At 42.4% G+C, this 18,271-nt stretch overlaps 1 protein-coding gene across 1 annotated transcript; it reads left to right on the top strand.

Annotated features, from left to right (window-relative positions):
• The first annotated feature begins 538 nt into the window (after positions 1-538).
• On the top strand, positions 539-12,331 carry LOC120018269 (A disintegrin and metalloproteinase with thrombospondin motifs 8-like). Its single transcript, XM_038961377.1, has 9 exons — positions 539-1,615; positions 2,730-2,969; positions 3,731-3,863; positions 4,267-4,434; positions 7,810-8,102; positions 8,630-8,816; positions 8,981-9,153; positions 9,281-9,456; positions 9,643-12,331. The coding sequence occupies exons 1-9, from the start codon at positions 863-865 to the stop codon at positions 10,373-10,375; spliced, it is 2,856 nt and encodes a 951-aa protein (XP_038817305.1). The 5' UTR covers positions 539-862; the 3' UTR covers positions 10,376-12,331.
• Positions 12,332-18,271: the final 5,940 nt, after the last annotated feature.

Genomic DNA, 18,271 nt, shown 5'->3' with positions numbered 1-18,271 from the left:
AGCGCTAACATGTCTCTTCGCCAACGCCACCTCGAAGCTTATGAGCCCAACGTAATATCAGCGTTCATTTGTTACATTATATTACAGTTTGATCTCTTAAAGATAAATCTCTAATGTATTCCATGATATCCCTTTATCATTGGTTTATTCGACTGATGAGGACCATGGTCGTGATGGATATGCTATAGCCTACTTATGGGAGTCACTTGGGGGTCAATGCACTGGCAGTCACTCAAATTCAGAAATAACTGACCGAGCCCTTAAATTATAGTATGGGTGTCCAGGTTGAAGCGTCATGTGCTGCAGGCCTATGCCGAGTTAATATTAGTAGCAGGGTTGTCAAACTGCAGCTATTTCAGACGGGGGGTGGGGGGTGGGGGGGGGGGGGGGGGGGGGGGTGTTGGTCTATTCTCATTGGATCCGTTGATTCCAAGAGTTTCTCATGAGGTACGAGTGGGAGGAGAATTTGAGGCAACGAGTGATATAAAAAACAATCCTCTTCTGTCCAGGGAAGACAAGAAAGTATAAATACCTCCGCTACTCCTAGTATTCAGTGGTGCTGCGGAGTGGTAGAACAGTATTTTAGCTCCGCTATAATAGCAATGAAGATCACACAATTAAACTAAAAATAACTGACATTCTCGACACAGACTGACTATACAGCATTGGATTTTTTATACATTATATTGATGAAAAAATATTTTAGGTCGCCAAGACTAAAAATAGCAGTGACTCAAGATTTCTACCGACTACAGATACTATCAATTGACGAGTCCAGCTGCGTTTGGGCTTGGTCCGGAATTTCGGTTGAAAGCTTGTCTTTGTTTTAATAGCTTTTTGAGTGCAATTTCCATTGCAGAAGATGTGTTCAAAACGGTGTTTCGTTTTACTAGTTCTGTGCGTAATAGACAAATCACTTTCGAAATTGTTTGAATCCGAGGAAATTGTACCTGTCAGGATAAATGGAAGAAGCAGCGGTCGTTTTTGGAAACGAAGTGAAGAACAGCCCAGGTTTAGACTCAGTGCCTTTGGTCGCGATTTCACTTTGAATTTAAGCCCGGATAACAGTTTCTTATCTCCTACACTGACAATTCAACGCATCAAAGCAAAAGATATCCACACTTTACGCAGAGCCTCAGGTGCCCAAGGGAGAGACTCTGAAACTGAAACTGACTTTCACAACTTGATAAACAAGACCGAGGAGATAGAAAGAGATTTGAGAAGCTGTTTTTACTCAGGGACTGTGGACTCCAACCAAGATTCTGTTGTTGCGGTCAGTATCTGTTATGGCATCCTTGGATCGTTTGTTACAGACGGGGATGAGTATTTTATTGAGCCCAAAGTCCTCGGCTCAGGGAGAAGGGAGAGATCCACTGAACAGTTACATTTTATCAAAAGAAGGACGCCCACAGAAGCACCAAATCACACTAAAACTGTCTTTGATCAACTGAGGGAGGAGAGTAATGTAAAAGCAGACAACGAACGTTTTCTGCACGAGAAAAAAGATCCTGAGAGACAATTACGAGGGAAACGCTTTGTATCAGCACCACGATTTATTGAGACGCTGGTGGTTGCAGACACGTCGATGACACATTTCTATGGAGATGAGATTAAGGTAGGATATATTCGAGTAAGATAGCCCATGCTGATTCACTCATTTGATTGCATTTAACAAAAATGAAAGTGCCATACTGTCACAAAATTCTATATTGATAATTTACAACATTATAATTGCAATGACACTTTCTTGCGCACAAAAACTGGTTGAATCAAAGTTGTTTCCACATAATTTAAACCCCCAAAAAATCAATATGATGACTGAATTAACGTGGAAAACTGAGTGTATTAACAAAGTCAATGTAAGGGCATTTCCTATTTTTTTCCACTCAACTTTTAACCTAAATCCAATGACATGGTGACATTTGCTGTTGATTTCAAGTTTAATTCGCTGTTAGTTGACAACTCAACCAAATGTAAATCAAAACTAGACCTTGAACCGACATCTGTACCCAGTGGGAAGTTTTCTTAACAGGCTAGTTCAAGGTTTAAAATCAATCCAACTCCCAATGCGGAAACACCCACAATCAAATGCTTTAAAGAAGAAAAACACATTTCTTTTTCAATTGAAATAATTCTAGGCTATATTTTGGATGCAGGAACAATGTTTCTGCTCTGTTATGCAAGACTAGGCGCTCCACACTTGCTATTTATCTGATATGCATGGTGTAAACTAAGTTGGAGTAATGAGATCATTTAAAAAGTAGAGTTCATAGAGATTAATGATGGGATTGGGAAACATCTGATAAAGTCAGGCAGGAGAATTATGCTTTGGCAGTAATTTCGTTCCGCATTCTTTATGACTTAGCTATGAGCATCACCATTAAACAATGTTGGGGTCATGCAAATGATAAAGAGCATGTGAGCATTTGACATTTTTAAGGATACTTCCTTTTTTGTGTACAGTACCAATCAAAAGTTTGGACACCTACTCATTCCAGGGTTTTTCTTTATTTTTTTACTATTTTCTACATTGTAGAATAATAGTAAAAATAAAGAGAACCTGGAATGAGTAGGTGTCCAAACTTTTGACTGGTACTGTATGTGTTTAATTCCAGTCTCGCTGTTATTTCATTCGCTTAGTTTTAGGTTTTTAGCTTAAATCATCACCAACAGTGTTGCCTTGTAAGCCTCTCTAATATCTAATTGCCTGTTGTCCTCCCTTGATCTAGCACTATATCCTGACCTTGGTCTCTGTGGCAGCCCAGCTTTACAAACATCCCAGTATCAAGAACCCTGTCCACATGGTGGTGGTGAAAATGGTGGTGGTGGAAGACGAGGAGGTTGGACCGTCACTCTCCAATAACGGGGGAGTCGCTCTGCGTAATTTCTGTGCCTGGCAACAACAGTTCAACCCGGCCAGCCAGAGGCATCCTGAGCACTACGACACTGCTCTGCTTTTTACCCGAGAGGTGAGCACTGCCTGCCCAAAATGTATACTGTTACACATTACATCAATGTCACAGGATCTCCCCAACCCCTTATTCCATAACCATATGGTTTGGAGAGTTAATGAAATAATCTAATATTTTATTATGTGATCTCAAATGAAATACAATTGCCTGTGTCAATGAATCAGATCGGATGAGCTTTGAAACCTATAGGGCTGAAGGCTCTCCTATGAGCTATTTTTAGAATGGTTACAAATCAGCCTTGAGTGATGATGACATCCCTTAAAATGGCCAGAGTATGGGTGTGATGTTGCTGCCCTGAATTTGACCTGCCAAAGAATGTGTGCCACATGTCTTGTCATAAGATAAACCAAAAACTTGAGACCTAAATTGGAAGTAGTTTGCACATGCGGTCTCCAGTGAGTGATGCTTCTGCAAAACAAGGTGTACACATGCTGAGTTGAATTCAGCATGTCTCTCTAAGTCCAGATGTCCTTTGAATCATGTGTGGTTGTGTCTTGTGGTTTGGGACATATTCCCCAGGAAACATGTATCTCAGTTAGAGAGCCAGCCTGACATGTGAAGGGAAAGGCATGTTGTTGAAATATATCTCTGATATCACACCATTACTTTCCCCACATCATAGATCTGCTTCAGTCTGCCAGGAATATTTATTTGCTTCATTTTATAATGGAAACATTGAGGGGGAAAAAACAACCAGGGACAAATAGAAATGCTGTCTAAAGATTCACTGTTTGAAACCGCTGCTGTCTGTCTTCCAGGATATTTGTGGACATCAGAGTTGTGACACCCTAGGGGTTGCTGATGTGGGAACCATGTGCGATCCAAAAAGGAGTTGCTCTGTCATTGAGGACAATGGACTTCAAGCAGCCTTCACTGCTGCCCATGAACTTGGTATGACGTGGGCATTAAAAAAATTAAACTTTCTCAAACTTCTATAGCGACCATATATAAAGATACTATAGGTCCATACATTTTTCCTCTTGTCAAAAATGTTCCTCTATATGCACAGAAATATTGTCCACAAATAACTTAATTTGGACAGAAAGGGGCACACCCATGAGCCGAAAGATTATACAAAAGTTTGTTAGCCTACAACTAATAATTGTGTGGAGATAAGGAGATAAGAACTTGATAAGATAGTCAACCCCCAAGCCTAATGTAGATGTAAACTATTAGTAACTTTACTTCCATAGCATACCTTAAATAGTTCAAATTGAATTTGAATTGGTTTTCAGGGTGTCTCTTTCGTCCCATGATCGGTACTGAATACTGATACAGTATTGTTCTCCTTTAGGCCATGTGCTGAGTATGCCTCACGACGACTCCAAGAATTGCGAGAGGATGTTTGGGAATCTAGGCGGCCATCACATGATGGCCCCTCTGTTCGTTCACCTCAACAAGACTTTCCCCTGGTCCCCTTGCAGCGCTCTCTACGTCACAGAGTTCTTTGACAACGGACACGGTATGTCATGCTGACAAACAACACTGACAACTCTGATGTAGGCAAATAAAACTTATTTGGTAACACTTTCTAGGAGGAAAGTGTTAAAGTGTTTATTTTCATTGAACGTTTTTAATTGATTTGATATTACAATACCTTTTTACAACTATTGTACTTGTTTTATTCAACTGCATATATTTCACAATATCTGAATACTGTGTGTTGACGTCAGAAGGCTGAACGTGAATGAAATCCGATATATATTTTAAAGCCCCTTTTTTTTACTAGAGCCTTCTGTTTTTACTAGAGCCTTCTGTTTTTACTAGAGCCATCTAGGTTAAACCACTCTTATGAGAGCCCAGTTTTCACTTCTGTATTTTCTTTTACAATATCTACCCAATTAAACTAAATATGGCCTCTGAAAATACTCTTCCAGGAGGCTTATAACAAGTTAAAAAGCATTATACCTGCGGGCTTCACAAGTGTTCACAATAATTTCTCACCTCAGGTTTGCTTACATGCAAAAGACTCTCTGCAGTTGCACAAAAAATCTTCATATGGAGATACGGTGCATTCGGAAAGTATTCAGACTCCTTGATTTTCCCACATTTTGTTACGTTACTGCCTTATTCAAAAAAATCCCCATCAATCTACACATAATACCCCATAATGACAAAAACGAAAACAGGTTTTTAGAAATGTTTGCAAAGTTATGAAATATAAAAAACATAACTTATGTAAATAAGTATTCAGACCCTTTGCTATGAGACTCGAAATTGAGCTCAGGTGCATCCTGTTTCCATTGATCATCCTTGATGTTTCTACATCTTGATTGGAGTCCACCTGTGGTAAATTCAATTCATTAGACATGATTTGGAAAGGCACACACCTGTCTAGATAAGGTCCCATAGTTGACTGTGCATGGCCGAGCAAAAACCAAACCATGAGGTTGAAGGAATTGCCCGTAGAGCTCCGAGACAGGATTTTGTCGAGGCACAGATCTGGGGAAGGGTACCAAAACATTTCTGTAGAATTGAAGTTCCCCAAGAACACAGTGGCCTCCATCATTCTTAAATGGAAGAAGTTTGGAACCACCAAGACTCTTCCTAAAGCTGGCCGCCCGGCCAAACTGAGCCAATCGAGGGAGAAGGGCCTTGGTCAGGGAGGTGACACTCTGACAGAGCTATAGAGTTCCTCTGTGGATATGGGAGAACCTTCCAGAAGGACAACCATCTCTGCAGCACTCCACCAATCAGGCCTTTATGGTATGGCCTTTTTAGAAATGTCTAAAAATCTGTTATTGCTTTGTCATTATGGGGTATTGTGCATAGATTTGAGAAGAAAAACAACAATTTTAATCAATTTTAAAATAAGGCTGTAACGTAACAAAATGTGAAAAGTCAAGGGGTCAGAATACCGAATGCACTGTACATTGGAGACGTCATAAGGAAATGAGAGATTGGCTGCCAGGTTGTTTGTGGTTACTACTTGAAATTGGGAGTGAATGGCAATGTGTTTGTAATTTGAAAAAATTTATATTATTTGTAACATTTATTCACGACCTTCCTTTCCTCTGAGTCATACATACAGAGAAGGTTTTGTTTCTCATGAGCCAAAAGTAACAGCTGTTACAAGCAAATGTTCTTTATCAGTTAGTCAGTGATTCCAAAGAGAGCGTATGTGGCTAAGAATGTGGTCTGAACACTGGGTCAAGAACAACATCACACTAAAGCTCATTGAACATTTCTCCAAATAAACTCAGCAAAAAAAGAAAGGGCCCATTTTCAGGACCCTGTCTTTCAAAGATAATTCGTAAAAATCCAAATAACTTCACAGATCTTCATTGTAAAGTGTTTAAACACCGTTTCCCATGCTTGTTCAATGAACCATAAACAATTAATGAACATGCACCTGTGGAACGGTCGTTAAGACACTAACAGCTTACAGACGGTAGGCAATTAAGGTCACAGTTATGAACACTTAGGACACTAAAGAGGCCTTTCTACTGACTCTGAAAAACACCAAAGGAAAGATGCCCAGGGTCCCTGCTCATCTGTGTGAACGTGCTTTAGGCATGCTGCAGGAGACATGAGGACTGCAGATGTGGCCAGGGCAATAAATTGCAATGTCCGTACTGTGAGATGCCTAAGACAGCACTACACGGAGACAGGACAGACAGCTGATCGTCCTCGCAGTGGCAGACCACGTGTAACAACACCTGCACAGGATTGGTATATCCTAACATCACACCTGCGGGACAGGTACAGGATGGCAACAACTGCCCGAGTTACACCAGGAATGCACAATCCCTCCATCAGTGCTGAGACTGTCCGCAATAGGCTGAGAGAGGCTGGACTGAGGCCTTGTAGGCCTGTTGTAAGGCAGGTCCTCACCAGACCTCACTGGCAACAATGTCTCCTATGGGCACAAACCCACCGTCGCTGGACCAGACAGGACTGGCAAAAAGTGCTCTTCACTGACGAGTCACGATTTTGTCTCACCAGGGGTGATGGTCGGATTCGTGTGTATTGTCGAATGAATGAGCGTTACACTGAGGCCTGTACTCTGGAGCGAGATCGATTTGGAGGTGGAGGGTCCGTCATGGTCTTGGGCGGTGTGTCACAGCATCATCGGACTGAACTTGCTGTCATTGCAGGGAATCTCAACACTGTGCGTTACAGGGAAGACATCCTCTTCCCTCATGTGGTACCCTTCCTGCAGGCTCATCCAGCATGACCCTCCAGCATGACAATGCCACCAGCCATACTGCTCGTTCTCTGCGTGATTTCCTGCAAGACTGGAATGTCAGTGTTCTGCCATGGCCAGCGAAGAGCCTGGATCTCAATCCCATTGAGCACGTCTGGGACCTGTTGGATTGGAGGGTGAGGGCTAGGGCCATTCCCCCCAGAAATGTCCGGGAACTTGCAGGTGCCTTTGTGGAAGAGAGGGGTAACATCTCACAGCAAGAACAGGCAAATCTGGTGCAGTCCATGAGGAGGAGATGCACTGCAGTACTTAATGCAGCTGGTGGCCACACCAGATACTGACTGTTACTTTTGATTTTGACCCTCCCTTTGTTCAGGGACACATTATTCAATTTCTGTTAGTCACACGTCTTTGGAACTTGTTCAGTTTATGTCTCAGTTGTTGAATCTTGTTATGTTCATACAAATATTTACACATGTTAAGTTTGCTGAAAATAAACACAGTTGACAGTGAGAGGATGTTTCTTTTCCTGCTGAGTTTAGGTGATCATGGGTTTGAGAAGCTTTACCAGCTGTTCAGAATGTGACTGTGAGAAGACTCCAACAAAGTCAGCCTCTGTCACTGTCAAATCTCCACATTATACAACCTTCAGATTTTTTTAAAACAGAACTCTTGTGTGTTGAATCACAGGCGACTGCCTCTTGGATCCACCGGAGAGCATCTTACCGTTACCCAGTGAACTCCCAGGCACCACATACAGCCTCGACCGCCAGTGTCAGCAGATGTTTGGGGAGGAGTTTGTGCACTGCCCCAACACCTCTGACAGTGACGTCTGCAGCCAGCTGTGGTGCCGGGAGGAGGGCAAGCCCCACTGCACCACCAAAAACGGCAGCCTCCACTGGGCGGATGGCACCACGTGCGCCACCAACAAGAGCTGTCTGCACGGTGCATGCATGGCAGCCCACGAAGTCACGCAGCCAAAGGTAAGCCCTAGTTTTTCTCAGAAAAGGGGGGAGAAAAAAAATCTCCCATATTTGGTCTTGTAGTATTGCATTTTGACACAAACGCTGGCTCAGAATGCCTTGTTAGTTACTATACTGTATGTGTATTCATTTATCTCTGATAGAGTATTTCCTTCCTGTGTTGTAAGGAAGACCGTACTTTTGAGAGTACAAGCTCTTAAGCATGTCAATAAATTTGATTTATAAACTGACATGCTGGCAGTAAATATACGTTTTGCTCACCCACTAATAAAAGCTTGTGAAAACACACACATGAACACACACAACACAGTTTAGTATTGCCAAGGGCGCCACGGGTTCTGCAAGTGGTGACACACAGGACAGGAATGTGGGAGACAGCAGAAGCGTGCCACACTGACGGACAGATTTACCCAAGTCATGGCATGCCAAGAGACGCTGATGCCTCAGCCTAGACTGTGGTTGAGTTGGACGGCTCATGTTATCATGGCACTCAGTACTCAATCTGTTACGTTTTGGCTTTACCACAGGTGGTTGTGGATGGCGGCTGGGGCGCTTGGGGACCATGGCAACAGTGCTCCAGGACATGTGGAGGGGGTGTGGAGTTCTCCTACAGGGAGTGCACAGATCCCGTGCCCCAGAACGGCGGCAAATACTGCGAGGGCCAGAGAGTTCAGTACCAGTCTTGCAACACCCAGGCGTGTGAGGATAATGATGGTAAGCCATATTTTGTCTATGTACTTGCACTATAGAATTTCACTTTTTTATATAGTGGTGAGCTATAGTGATGTTTTTAACCTAGGTTTTTCAATAAATGTCTCTGCTTTGATATTAGTTCGATGGATTTTTTTTTTTTGCTTTGTCATTTTCTCCAACCTTAGTGAAGAGTTTTAGAGAGGAGCAGTGTGAGAAGTACAACACCTTCAACTATCTGGACATTCTGGGGAACATGAAGCAATGGATTCCAAAGTACGCTGGTGTGTCGCCCCGGGACAGGTGTAAACTCTTCTGCCGGGCCAAAGGCAGCAGTGAATTCAAAGTCTTTGAAGCCAAGGTATGTTCACTAAAAATCTGTAGAAAGTTAGCCACTGTAAATAAATATTTTACAGCTTGCCTTCACTGTTTGGTGAATCACAGTGTTTAGTAAATTGAGACTTCAACTTTGCATTTGTGGTCCATAGGTTGTCGACGGCACCACATGTGGTCCCGACACTACGTCTGTCTGTGTACAAGGCCAATGTGTCAAGGCGGGCTGTGACAAAGAGATCGGCTCCAACAAGAGGCTTGACAAGTGTGGCTTGTGTGGTGGGAATGGCCTCAGTTGCAGGAAGATCACTGGTTCATACAACAAAGCCACGTGAGTACAACTAAATATTCCAATTACATTTCTGGTAACAAGCATGTATGACCCTAATAGCTATTATCATCTAATTATGATCCAGACTAAATAATAGTCATATTTAGAAAGTATTATTGGTTGATAGTCTTTTGTGCTGCTGATGTGATTACAGCTGAAATGAAACATTTTGCTTTTTTCTTTCAGTTACGGTTATAGCGACATTGTGACCATTCCTGTCGGGGCTACCAATATTGACATCAAACAGCGCAGCCATAGAAACATCAAACACGATGGAAACTACCTGGCGATCAAGCGAGAGAGCGGTGGCTACATATTAAATGGTAACTTCTCTGTATCCACGGTGGAGCAGGATATCCCTGTTCTCGGGGCTGTGCTGAAGTACAGTGGCTCATCCACCACCTTAGAGAGAATCCAAAGCTTCAGACAACTGAGGGAGGCCATCACCATCCAGTTGCTGGCCACTGCTGGGGAGGCATCTCCACCCAAGGTCAAATACACATTCTTTATCCCCAAAGATGTGCATTTCACTAAATCCAAAGAGAGAAAGGCTTCGCTGCATATGATCCAGGCTTTTGGTGTGCCCCAGTGGCGTTTGGGCGAATGGTCAGAGTGCTCCAAGAGTTGCGGCTCAGGGTGGTCCCGAAGGAATGTCGAATGCAGAGACAACGCTGGTTTCCATTCCAATACCTGCGATAAGGACCTGAAACCCACAGATATCAGACCCTGTGCTGATCTGCCGTGCCCCATCTGGCAAATGGGGCCTTGGTCATCCTGTTCACAAACTTGTGGCCAGGGGGAACGCCGACGCAGTGTTGTCTGTATAGACTACACTGGCAAGACTGTCGAGTCGGAGAAGTGTGACACCAATAAGCAACCCGCGCCAGTGTCGGGAGAGTGTGTTTACCAAATGTGCTAGCGAGGAGCCATGAAGATAGAGAACTTTGGTAGGGGTAGTGTACTGGACCCTTAACCACTCCGACCCGACCGTGCTTTAGAGAAAAGCAGGGAAACCCTAGTTTGGAAATTTAAGAGTGCACTAACTAACCCGGACAGGTTCAGAGCACTGGCCTGTGACTTTGTTTTACAACCACTAGAGAAGTTTCAACCAATAGAGATCTACCTCAGGATGTACATGTTTTGATAAAATAGACAAAGGTACTGTGTGCAAATTATTATTCTCTCCTAAAAGCTATTACTTTGCAGAAAACCTACTGACAAACACCATTGCGGTTAAATATACCTCAATTTTCCAGCATATAACCCAGAACTATACAGTCAGAGACTCAGAGCCAATAAATGAACTGGGTAAATAAAGTTAGTCTAAAGGCATACTATTTGTACCATAACATGTGACATTATTTGTACCATAACATGTGACATTATTCGTACCATAACATGTGACATTATCATTGCAAGACAACTACTTAGTGCTTATTATTTAGAGTAAAAGGGGTTTGTGTAAGCATTTGTTTAGGTACACAATATGGAAAACTTTGTAAAATACCTACTTTATTTGTTGTTTGCTCTTTTGTTTAATTTCCTTTGAAAAAAATATATTTTCTAAATGTGAGATTGTGTTATTGCCTGTAAAAAAAGAAAAAAAAGAACGACTGTCAAAAAAATGATCAAATCTATCTGCTATCTTATTGATTAATGATATGTGGTACTGATATGCTTACAGATGAAAATGTTAATTCTCCCATTATCATTCAAATCATACAGGTGATTAGGTCTTCTATTGACTAATCTCTCATGGACAGACTACGTAACATAATCTGACGCAATTACGATTTTAGTTCTGGGCTTCCGAGATTAGACGTTGATAGAAGAATGTACTTTGTAACAAAAAAAGCAACCAGCATAGTTAGTAGTAAGAATGAAAAATAAAATTTAGTTAAGCATAGACAATGGTCAGGAATTTGATCTGAGGCAAAAGTGTAACAGGGGACTTTTCCTCTGTTCTGCACCTTTTTATGTAGTGTTTTAAAGGAATTCTATGGCTACAGAGAATTGGAAGTACACCCAAATTCATTATAAACATGTGTAAAATGGTATGTTATGGTGCATCAAAAATATGATCTATTTGCATAAAGAACAACTCCTTTGTAGTAATTTCATAGTTGTGTTTAAAATGTTATTATTCATAATGCGAAGAATGCTCTATTTGTTTGTCAGATGTCTATGTATATGTTTGATTTCTCATTCCAGTTTTGTATGTCATAAAACAAAAAAGGCAAAATATGATATACCTTCAGTGAAGGACCATACTATATTATTATTATTGTAGCTTCCTTTTTTAAAGCTATTTATTTTTATAAAGTTTTTACCTTGGACATGACATTCTAACATTTTCAGATGCTGCTGTCTTTGAGATTTATGTCTACAATAAAATGGTAAAATACATCACATTTTACTATGTGCTGTAAGCATTGAGTTGTCTTGTTTTTACCCGTTTGGAAAGTTAAAGACCCACTTTAGCTATGTTTGGCCTACATCAGGCCTGGTTCTCCTTCCACTGCAGTCTGCTGGTTAAACACAGAAAATGTAAATATGTGCAAACTACACACATTGAACAATCTTCTCATTAGATGGGCATTGTCACGGATTCCCCCGGTACTGCTGCTCTTTCTGTGCACCAGTTCCGGAGATCTACGTCACCGGCCTCTAGGCGTCACTGAACTGTCTCATTACGCACACCTGATTCCATTTTCCCTGATTAGTAATTCTATATATGTGCCCTCTTTACCGTTGTCTTGTCGGTTATTGTTCCCATGTCCGCTGGTCTGTGAGTACCTGTGCTTTATTTCGACTTTCGTGCTGCGTGTATTGTGCATTAGCTTTATGGGTCTCGCCCCGTGTAGTGTATTGCGGGTCTCGTCCCGTGTATTTATTAGAGGTTTTACCTCGCTCTTTTGTTTGGGTTACATACCTGTGTTTTTGTATATGTGTTTGTTTTGGGCTTCGTCCCTGTGCCTTTCATGGCATGTTGTATTTTTGGGTGGAGTATTAAAACACCCTATTACGTATTCCTGCGCCTGTCTCCAATCCTTTATACAATATGACAGACATACACTTCAGACAATGAAAGTATGTTTTAAATTATCCTTGGTCCATAATTTCTGTTCATCTGGCTAGCATTTATGGGCTTATTGTATTACATGAAAACATCTTGATCAGTTAGTTTTGAGGTACCGTAGCCAATATGAAAGGAGCTATTTGACAGCATGATCCTCATCCAAACAGAAGAATTCAGAGGCTAATGGACTATCTCCAGTATCATCCACTAGAATGGTCCAGAACTGTGTCTGCAGACTCTTGACCACAGTATAACAATAACATATTCAGAGATTAACCTGCAGCTGTGCCTGCAGAAATTATAGCTAATTGCTTTGGATACATGACAAATCAAATGCAAAAAAAAATCCCTTTTCATTTCCACACAATGTTTTTTGGGTACAGCTCATGGATTCTGCTCATGTATTCTTAGGGCAATTCAATGGGATGCTAATAGGCTTCCCACTGGTTGAATCAACGTTGTTTCCATGTCATTTCAATGAAATTACATTGAACCAACATGAAATAGAGGTTGAATTGATGTTTATGCCCAGTGGGTTGACTACATAATACGATGGGGTAAGAAAAGTAGTGTTACTAGTGGCCTAGTAGGCTACAAAGCAACCTCTTCAACGGGTTTGGGCCTCTTGGTGTTAAGGTGTTGGACTGACAGAGACCCGTGTTCAAGTCCCCGTTGGGCTACTGGTTAAGGGCCTTACACACAGGGAGCTGCAAACCCTGTCAAAGCCACCTACAGTTTATGAAAAATCTTAAACTGTAACAGGACAATGTGGAGAGTGAGAGTGAGCTGTAACAGGGGCTTGATCCATGGATCCTGTGATGCAAAGGTGCAAACACTACTCCCTGCGCCACAAAAGCCTGGGCCTCCCCTCATGGAAAAGTACTACTGAATTACTACACAACCTATTTGTGCAGTAGTGACTATGTAGCGACTTGTAGGAATTGTGTAGTAAATGTGTAATTTATGCACTACTCAAGATACACAAGTAGTGTTCAGTATGAAAACAGTAGTGTTTCCAGTAATAATCAGGTAAAGCTTTTAACTACTTGATGTTGGTAGTAAATAAGTAGCCAAAACACTACAGCTTCACCACACAGGCTTTTAAATAGTGATCAGTAGAGCTCGTGGATTCCTGTGCACATGACCACAGAAGACAAAACCAGAAGTAGTTGGTTGTTCAAATCAAATTGTATTGTCACATACATGTTTAGCAGATGTTATTGTGGGTATAGCGAAATGCTTGTGTTTCTAGCTCTAACAGTGCAGTAATTTCAAATAAGTAATATCTAACAATTTCACAACAGTACACACAATACACACATCTAAACGTAAAATAATGGAATTAAGAATATATAAATATATGGAGCAATGTCAGAGCGGCATAGACTAAGACATAGTAGAATAGAATACAGTATATACATGAGATGAGTAATGCAAAATATGTAAACGTTATTAAAGTGACTAGTGTTCCATTTATTAAAGTGGCCAGTGATTCCATGTCTATGTATATAGGGCCGCAGCCTGTAAGGTGCAGGGTTGAGTAACCGGGTGGTAGCTGGCTAGTGATGGCTACCTAACAGTCTTGAAGGCCTTGAGATAGAAGCTGTTTTTCAGTTTCTCGCTCGGTGTTGTTTCCTACTTTCACAACCTGGGGGGCGGCCCGTCAGGAAGTCCAGGACCCAGTTGCACAGGTCGGGGTTCAAACCCGGGGCCCCAAGCTTAATGATGAGCTTGGAGGGTACTATGGTGTTGAAGGCTGAGCTATGGTCAGAGAACAGCATTCTGATGTCGGTATTCCTCTTGTCCAGATGGGATAAGGCAGTGTGCAGTGCGATGGCGATTGCATCGTCTGTGGATCTATTGGGGCGGTAAGCAAATTGAAGTGGGTCTAGGGTGTCAGGTAAGGCAGAGGTGATATGATCCTTAACTAGCCTCTCAAAGCACTTCATGATCACAGAAGTGAGTGCTATGGGGCGATAGTCATTAGTTCAGTTACCTTTGTTCCTGTACACAAGAAAGCAATGGTTGACATCTTGAAGCAAGTGGGGACAGCAGACTAGGATAAGGAGAGGTTGAATATGTCTGTAAACACTCCAGCCAGCTGGTCTTCGCATGCTCTGAGGCCGTCTGGACCGGCAGCCTTGCGATGGTTAACTTGCTTAAATGTCTTACTCACGTCGGCCACGGAGAACGAGAGCCAGGGCAATCAAACTTATCCCAGAGACTGCTCCATGTCACCGCCGGCGGATTATTCGGAGTGGACTTATAGTCCGACTCAGGAGGTGGGCACACCATCCACCACTTCCGAGTATATTGCTTGCTAATGTTGGATAGATGTTGGACAGTCCTTGGGAGCAGTCCGCGTCGGTGGCAATGTGTTATCCTCAAAGCGGGCGAAGGTGTTTAGCTTGTCTGGGTGCAAGACGCCGGTGTCCACGGCGTGGCTGGTTTTCCCTTTGAAATCCGTGATGTCTGTAGATCCTGCCACATATGTTTCGTGTCTGAGCCTTTGAATTGCGACTCCACTTTGTCTCTGTACTGATGTTTGCCTGTTTGATTTCCTTACGGAGGGAATAACTACACTGTTTGTATTCAACCAAATTCCCAGTCACCTTGCCATGGTTTGCACTTTCAGTTTAGCATGAATGCTGCCATCTATCCATCGTTTCTGTTTTGGGTAGGTTTTAATAGTCACTGTGGGAACAACATCCGCTATACACTTCCTGATGAACTCAGTCACTGTGTCCGTGTAAACGTTAATGTTATTCTCAGAGGCTACCTGGAACAGATCCCAGTCCGGGTGATCAAAACAATCTTGAAGCATGGATTCCAATTGGTCAGACCAGAGTTGAATAGACCTTAGCATGGGTCCCTCCTGTTTCAGTTTCTGCCTTTAGGAAGGGAGGAGCAAAATGTAGTCATGATCTGATTTGCCTTAGGGAGGGCGGGGGAGGGCCTTGTAGGTGAGTAGCAGTGATCTAGTGTTTTTCCTAAGTGAGTACTACAGTCAATTTGTTGATAGAACTTCGGTAGCATTTTCCTCAAATTTGCTTTGGTAAAATCCCCAGCTACAATAAATGCAGCCACAGGATATGTGGTTTCCAGTCCAGTGTAGTTCCTTGTGGGCAGTCGTAGTATCGGCTTGGCGGGGAATATACACGGCTGCGACTATAACCAAAGAGAATTCTCTAGAGAGGTAATACGGTTGGCATTTTATTGTGAGGTATTCTAAGTCAGGTGAACAAAAGGACTTGAGTTTCTGTATGTTATCACAATCACACCATGAGTAGTTAATCATGAAACATATACCCCTGCCTGCCTTCTTACCAGAGAGTTCTTTATTCCTGTCTGCGCAATGCTATATGGACGGGGACAGTAAACCCAGAGAGAGTCATGATTCCGTGAAACAGAGTATGTTACAGTCCCTGATGTCTCTCTGGAAGGAGATCCTCACCCTGAGCTTGACTGAACATTAGCAAGTAATATACTCTGAAGTGGTGGATGGTGTGCCCACCTGAGTCGGACTATAAGTCCACTCCGAATACCTATTCTCTGCCGGTGGTGACTTGGAGCAGCCTCTGGGATAAGTTCAATTGCCCTGGAGGGTACGAACAAAGGATCCAAGTTTTACTACATCAAGTAGATTGCTAGCCAAAACTATCTTAGCCGTTAGCCATTGTCATAGAGATGTATTGTGTTTAGTCTAGCTGTTTGCTAGCCACACAAATTTAGCTATGTAGCCTGTTTTCGTTACGCTAGCTAATAAGTATGAGTGTTTGTATGCAAATGTACAGTATATTCATATTAGTATACTTACCTTTTCTACTTATTTTGACCTCTTGCCAAGGAGGCCCTCGACAGAAGAAGACTACAGGCCATTGTTGGTAAGATTAACATTGTTTCTCAAATGTTTTTGTGTTGTCTTATGTTAGCAGATGATTAATAATGGCTTAGAATTGGCTGTCTCTTGTGCTTGTCTTTATTTTCTAAAAGGTTACATGGTGGAGAAACAAAAAGAGCATCTGAAGATACAGTGCATTCGGAAAATATTCAGACCCTTTGACTTTTTCCACATTTTGTTACTTTACAGCCTTATTCCAAAATTAATTAAATTGTTTGTTTTCCTTCATCAATCTACACACAATACCCCATAATGACAAAGCAAAAACAGGTTTATAGAATTTTTTACAAATGTATTAAAAATAAAAAACTGATATCACGTTTACATAAGCATTCAGACCCTTTACTCAGTACTTTGTTGAAGCACTTTTGCCAGCGATTACAGCCTCAAGTCTTCTTGGGTATGACACTACAAGCTTGGCACACCGGTATTTGGGGAGTTTCTCCCATTCTTCTCTGCAGATCCTATCGAGCTCTGTCAGGTTGGATGGGGAGCGTCGCTGCACAGCTATTTTCAGGTCTCTCCAGAGATGTTTGATCAGGTTCAAGTCTGGGCTCTGGCTGGGCCACTCAAGGACATTCAGAGACTTGTCCTGAAGCCACTCCTGCATTGTCTTGGCTGTTTGCTTAGGGTCATTGTCCTGTTCGCCCCAGTCTGAGAATCTGCTCCAGAGTGCTCAGGACTTCATCAAGGATCTCTCTGTACTTTGCTCCGTTCATCTTTGCCTCAATCCTGACTAGTCTCCCAGTCCCTGCCACTGAAAACCATCCCCACAGCATGATTCTGCCACCACCATGCTTCACCGTAGGGAGGGTTCCAGGTTTCCTCCAGACGTGATGCTTGGCATTCAGGCCAAAGAGTTAAATCTTGGTTTTGTCAGACCAGAGAATCTTGTTTCTCATGGTCAGAGTCCTTTAGGTGCCTTTTGGCATACTCCAAGCGAGCTGTCATGTGTCTTCCGTCTGGCCACTCTACCATAAAGACCTGATTGGTGGAGTGCTGCAGAGATGGTTGTCCTTCTGGAAGGTTCTCCTGTCTCCACAGAGGAACTCTGGAGCTCTGTCAGAGTGATCATCGGGTTCTTGGTCACCTCCCTGACCAAGGCCCTTCTCCCCCGATTGCTCAGTTTGGCTGGGCGGCCAGCTCTAGGAAGAGTCTTGGTGGTTCCAAACTTCTTCCATTTAAGAATGATGGATGCCACTGTATTCTTGGGCAACTTCAATGCTGCAGAAATGTTTTGGTACCCTTCCCCAGATCTGTGCCTCGACACAATACTGTCTCAAAGCTCTACAGACAATTCCTTCGGCCTCATGGCTTGGTTTTTGCTCTGACATGCACTGTCAACTGTGGGACCTTATATAGACAGGTGTGCCTTTCCAAATAATTTCCAATCAATTGAATTTACCACAGGTGGACTCCAATAAAGTTGTATAAACATCTCAAGGATAATAAATGGAAACAGGATGCACCTGAGCTCAATTTCGAGTCTCATAGCAAAGTGTCTGAATACTTATGTAAATCAGGTATTTCTGTTTTTATACATTTGCAAAAAATCTAAAAAGCTGTTTTCACTTTCTCATTATGGGGTACAGTGTGTAGATTGATGAGGAAAAAACATAATTTAAGGCTGCAACATAACAATGTGGAAAAAGTCAAGGGGTCTGAATACTTTACTAATGCACTGTAGTTAAGTCAAAGCTGAATGAAGACAAGGCGTCAAAGGGATTAATAAAAAAGTATAAATTGTCACGCCCTGATCTTTCACCTGTCTTTGTGCTTGTCTCCACCGCCCTCCAGGTGTCGCCCATCTTCTCCATTATCCTGTGTACTTATAC

This window comes from Salvelinus namaycush, chromosome 23 (assembly GCF_016432855.1).
Source record: "Salvelinus namaycush isolate Seneca chromosome 23, SaNama_1.0, whole genome shotgun sequence".
Classification (NCBI taxonomy): domain Eukaryota; kingdom Metazoa; phylum Chordata; class Actinopteri; order Salmoniformes; family Salmonidae; genus Salvelinus; species Salvelinus namaycush.
The sequence above is the reverse complement of the archived record's forward strand: the minus strand, read 5'-3'. Positions and strand labels throughout refer to the sequence as shown.

What these genes read in the sequence shown, in the direction of transcription:
- LOC120018269 (XM_038961377.1), top strand. Translation starts at nt 863, where the DNA reads ATGTGTTCAAAACGGTGTTTCGTTTTACTAGTTCTGTGCGTAATAGAC. An exon ending in CTCTGCTTTTTACCCGAGAG is followed by an intron (nt 2,970 to 3,730) that starts GTGAGCACTGCC and finishes TCTGTCTTCCAG; the next exon opens with GATATTTGTGGACATCAGAG. An exon ending in GGCGTGTGAGGATAATGATG is followed by an intron (nt 8,817 to 8,980) that starts GTAAGCCATATT and finishes CTCCAACCTTAG; the next exon opens with TGAAGAGTTTTAGAGAGGAG.